Here is a 5,436-nt window from a genome sequence, read left to right as displayed (position 1 = left end):
TACAGGTACCTTAAATGGTGGGCACCCCACCCCTGGAATGGTAAGGGTCCTCCCCAGGATTATAGCTGCAGGTGACACAAGGCTGGCATTGATTAATGACACACTGGACCCTGTGTCCAGTTCCCCAACAAGGTTCTCCCCATTTGGGAGAAAATGCCATTTCCCAGTTGGTCTAATAAAAGGTATCATTTTGAAACCAAGAGTTCTAGTTTTTGGTATGTCTTTATGTCTCAGACAAACAGGACTACCAAGTACACCTTTAAACGTGAAAGATTTTTTTTGCCCATTTCATCCAAGGGTTATGTGGTGTTAAACAGATGAGCTGAACAGATGTGCCATAAGCTGACAATGGCAGCGAGCTGAGATTTGCTAATTTACAGATGCCAAAAGAATGGACATGTTGTTTAAAAAAACAAAGCAAACAGCTTTCATGCTTTGCAGAACCTGCCTTCTTCCCCCTCATCGCCACCTTCTTCGACGTAATCGTCATCATCATCTTCATCCTTCAAGATACAGAACATTAAGAGATTTTTTAAAAACTACCGTATGCTTAGGTTGTAATGACATGTGCTTTGCAGAAGATTAAAACAGCACTTTGAGGTTTAAAGATCATGTTTAATTTGTTTTTATTACTAGACATTTGTACAGGCCAGAGTCCCAATTTACTGTATTACACTTATCAGGTTAGCAAAGATGTACAAAACCAAGGCTGGAGTCTTTTATTAGAGTCTTTTTCTGCTGTTACTTCTGACCTAATGATTATGCCAACTAGCTGTGAAAATGTCTCAAGAAGAGCATTACAAAATTCAGTGGCCCACAACAGCAACAGCTGAGAAGAACCCTTTTTGTCGGTAACGGAAGTCAAACAAGAAGGGAGAAAAAAGAGTTTATACATCCAGAGCTGTTTTGTTTTGAAACAAAACAAAAGTTGCTTTATAAATGGGGTAACTGGACAAATTTAGGCCACTTGGCTACATGAAATCCTAGAAATGTTACACACATACACCGAGATCTCCAGTAGTATAAGTGCAATAGCAGGAACTGAGGACAAACTAAAGCTTTTTTTGCATATAGGTAAATATCTTTGCAAATATATTATCTGCCAAATGAAATGCTTTACAACATCTGGTAAAAGTTGAAAGGCATTTAGCAATTCATTCTGGAATTTCATCTTTAACCGACATGTAAATTTAGGATGTGCTTTTGCTGGATTTATTCAAGTTCAGGTTTAGCTGGTGTATAATTATGCTGATTCCAGTCCTCATTTTCCCTTTCCAAAATATACTGAAATTGTTAAGACGGGACTTTCTGAACCGTGTGCGCTTAATGTTGGCTACTGCCTACTCCCCATCAACAACAAATGAAAGGAGTCCTTCCTCTGTTACCAAGCTGTGTTGTGGTAACATTAGGAGTACTTTAGTTCCCAATTTCTTTAGCCCATGCTGCAGTTCTTCACCTCCTGGCAGCCGCCGTACACAGAAGCCACTAAGTATATTGAGGTTTCTACCAATATTGCCACCCCCACCAATCAAGTGTTCATTCATTTTCTCAAAGTATTACTGCCAAGTTCTTACTCAGATCCTCAAATGAGATTTCGTTTTTAGCTTTGGAAGGGGGTTTTTCTCCTCAAAATCTGACCTGGTGTCCTGGTAGATAACAACACTAATTCTTCAAGGCAGCGCAGTAATGAACCTTGAAGCATTTCACTGAGCAAGACAATGCAGAATACCAAAGAGAAGTGGCTCTCCTACTGCAACGCACTTTTTTGATAGTAAAAGGTCTCTCTCTAAAGTAGCCTATGGCTCACATCTGATAGTGGATTTACACGGTTCTGCTTACAGAAGTTTAAATTATTACACATGTATAATCAGACAGTGTCAAGGAAATCCTAAGTCTTACAGTAGAAAAGGGAAAGTCCTACCTGGATCTCCTTCATCATCAGGTATAAAAGACCAACTTCTTCCTCCTCTTCACCCTCCCCCAAATCTGAACCCGCATCATCTTCAACTTCTTCGTATTCTCCTGGTGGACCAGCTTCATCTTCATCTTCTTCATCCTCCTCATCCCCTTCTGAAAGGCAGGTAATTAATTCCTTACAGCTTCACTTAAACCTCAAAGGCTCGTTTGTAAACTCATCTTAAATAAGCTTCTAAAAACCAAATGAGCTACAGAATCAAATATGAAAATGACGGGTACAAAAAAAAGCAAAAGCTTTTGGTATCAGCAATAAAACGACTGCTTTTATATAGTTATGTCTCAGTAAAAAGATTTGTACTCATGTTTTCCTACGTGCAACTCTCCTTTAACTGTGCACAGCACCCATGACTACACTGTTGCAAGCGCATTCCCCCCGCCCTCATTACTCAACAGAAGCAGTATTTGATACTGGCCTACACTTCAAAAATGTAGCTGATTTGTGCTCCAGCAGTTGCACAGTCACTCTAGTTCCAATTTTATATTTAGATACCGACTGAATGGCATAACTCATGACTGCATGTTTAGAGAAGTTACCTTCATCATCCTCGTCTTCCGAGTCAGGGGCCTCGTTATCTTCCTGATCAAACCCATCTAGGTAGGCGATCTGTTGAAGCAGCTCAAAAACGCTTTCCCTGTAATCCTCCAGGTTTGTGACATCACAGTTGAACAAGTCCAGGCTCTTCAAGTTTTTGAGATTTTGCTGAAAATGAATGAAAAATGACTCACTGAGATGAAATAACTATTTGGTACCTCCAAGTACTGGACTGTTGCCTCCTAAATGTCATTGATTTTACTACGTATACCTACTACCTTCTCTTCTCCTTTGCTGTTCCCCATTGTCCAGAGTTCATTTAAGAAGTCTTGGTGCTGACAGTCAAAGTTCCTTCCCCATAAGACCAGAGATACCACCTCTCCCTCTACACTTGCTTTTGAAATAGCTGTGACCCAGGTTACTTCCCATTAAGATGTATGTCTTTGTTTCTGGAAGCCCCATATGATCCTATAAATCACCCAGGGCTCTCCCATTCTCTGGGGTCAGCACAGCCAACTGTCCCAGCACCAATCCTACCATGCCTGGTGGACAGACAGCTTTCCATGGCCTGAATGGGGCAGCTATGGGATGTGCTGATAGAGGTAATCCTGCTTAGGAAGTAGGAGATCTGGGTTTTGTAGCCCATTATAATCATTAGCTGTTTGAGGTGTTCTTTTCAATACTTCAGTGATACTAAGAAATTGCGGTTTTGGGGGCCATGTATAAGAGACACCACTTTCAGAGGGTAGTTTTGGCACTTAAACAAGTATGCAACAAGTATAATTAACTTAAATAGAAACAATTTTATCTCTGTGACAACTCGAACCAGTGAGATGCAAGGCAGACTATCATTACCAAGTTTCTAAAACACTTGTTTAGCCTGTGTTTAGTAATAAGAACAGCAAAATTAATCATAAAGATTAGCACCTTGCTTCCAAAAACTTAATTAAAAATTTGTGAACTGTTTTTACTAGGCCACAAACCACTTGTTAAAAATGGTCTTGTGGATACCTTTCATTTACTAACCAAGCAGTTTCACTTCTTTTTCCGCAGAAATCGGTTGTTATTAAAGAAATCACGGTGTCTTTTAATGCGTTTTAACCACTGAAAACAAATACGGGGGAATACAGAACTATCGCTGACAGACCACAAGTTTGAATACATCTCCTCCTGTAAACCCCACAGCTGACACAAAATTGATTACTACAGTGTCTTTACAAGTCTGTCTCTAATGAACCATCGGATGATGCATTTATTGCAATAGGAGTAATCAATACTGGGGGATACAGAAATTCAGAAAAAAGAAGATTCAAATGTTGCCAGAACTGGCAACAAAAAGCTACCCAAGGCTTGGGAAATAGTGAGAGTTTTACTTTTTGCATACTGTTCAGTTCTGCTGAATGTCACACTAAAGCCATCTTGTTTATTATCTTTTTGTGTTTTATTGATTTCCTATTTCAACTGTGTTTGTTGTACTTATCCCTTCTACTTGCAATGACCTTCTATCGTCAGGCACTTACAAACTTTACATTTGCATTCAATGATAAAATTATTGTTATTTTTCTTTTATAATGCTAGAAAGATTCTGACTTCTTTAACACATTGCAATCTTCTAAGAATCTGACTTTGTACTTACAAGGGCTTCCACAGTGCTGAGATCTTTGATTTTGTTGCCACTTAGATTTAGAGGTGTGAGATTTGGACATCTTCCTGCCAGGACCTCTAGGCCTCCCGAAATGACGTTGTCGCTCAATTCCAGCTACAGCGCACAAAAGTTGGATAATTAGATGGTTGGTTTGATTGCTATCAAAATCAAGAGCCTGTATTTTATTGAAAGAACAAATGCATCACAAGACTACTGACTTCCTGTAGAGCCCGTAAAACCTCAGATTACTTGCATAAAATGAAATCTGGTTAAAAACATAGCAACCCATGTTGATCACATGTATGTCTCTTTAGAGCCTAACATTTATTTCAGAAGCTCTTCACGCCTGCACTTGATAGTGATAATTCATTAACTAGTTTCATACTTGGGTGCCTACAGACACTCAAGCATGTTCTACTGTAAGTCGGCAAGTGATCTCACCGATCCCAACTGTTCAGTTAGCATACTTACTATGGTGCAAACTTAAAATATTTCCAGGCTTTATTTTTTACACGGGGATGTGAAACAGAGCATTGGATCTTCGTACAGGCTTTAGGTCAACAGACTAGGTTGAAACTGGTTCCTTACAGGTAACGAACAATGATTTCAGTGTTCCCACCACTTCACCTAATGCGACTGCTCCCGACCCCCTCTCTTTACAACAGACTGGGATGGCCATCGTTAACAGTTTTCAAGTGATGCTTTTTCAGTACTTTGGCTCATTAATGTTTGAAACCAGCTTTAATTACATTCAGGGTCTTAAAGACTTAATTCTTAAGTTCGCAATGTTTAGGAAAACATTTCAATGAGATGCAAACGTGACTGCGACTATGGAAATACACAAGTAGTTTAACTGTTGCTGTGTTTCAAGGTATACAACTTTGGCAGGAGAGAACCGATGGGTTTTTGTCTGAAGATGCATACCTTTCGGAGCTTACTCAAGGTGGGGAGCTTGGCCAGGGATGTCAGCTCTACGTTGGCCATGCTGAGAAACTCCAGCTCTCTAAAGGAGTCATTCAGACCTTCAATTTCGCCATTGCTGGATCAGCAGTTATCAAGCACTAACTCTGTCACCTTGAAACAAAACAGAACGTCACTTATTACTTTAATAGGGACCCTCAACCAAGCAAGCAATTCGGGTCAAACCAGCAGCCTGACGACAGGCTTTACTTCTCATCTGGGACGACCTGAACTTGAGTTGTCTGAACTCATCGACCATATCAACCTTGAGAGGAAGTAAACAGAGTATGAAGCACCATCACAGAGAACCAGAAGATAAAAA

The 5,436-nt window shown here is 40.0% G+C and overlaps 1 protein-coding gene across 1 annotated transcript; it reads right to left on the bottom strand.

Moving 5' to 3' along the window:
- Positions 1 to 203: 203 nt before the first annotated feature.
- On the bottom strand, positions 204 to 5,228 carry LOC132244148 (acidic leucine-rich nuclear phosphoprotein 32 family member E-like). Its single transcript, XM_059715191.1, has 5 exons — positions 5,079 to 5,228; positions 4,146 to 4,268; positions 2,512 to 2,677; positions 1,922 to 2,070; positions 204 to 503 (listed from the first exon to the last, which is right to left on the bottom strand). Exons 1-5 carry the CDS (start codon positions 5,136 to 5,138, stop codon positions 429 to 431), a joined length of 573 nt encoding a protein of 190 aa, XP_059571174.1. The 5' UTR covers positions 5,139 to 5,228; the 3' UTR covers positions 204 to 428.
- Between the last annotated feature and the right edge of the window lie 208 nt (positions 5,229 to 5,436).

Source organism: Alligator mississippiensis, chromosome 11, assembly GCF_030867095.1.
Source record: "Alligator mississippiensis isolate rAllMis1 chromosome 11, rAllMis1, whole genome shotgun sequence".
In the NCBI taxonomy this organism is placed as follows: Eukaryota; Metazoa; Chordata; order Crocodylia; family Alligatoridae; genus Alligator; species Alligator mississippiensis.
Note: the sequence above shows the minus strand (reverse complement) of the source record. Positions and strands in the feature narration are given on the sequence as shown.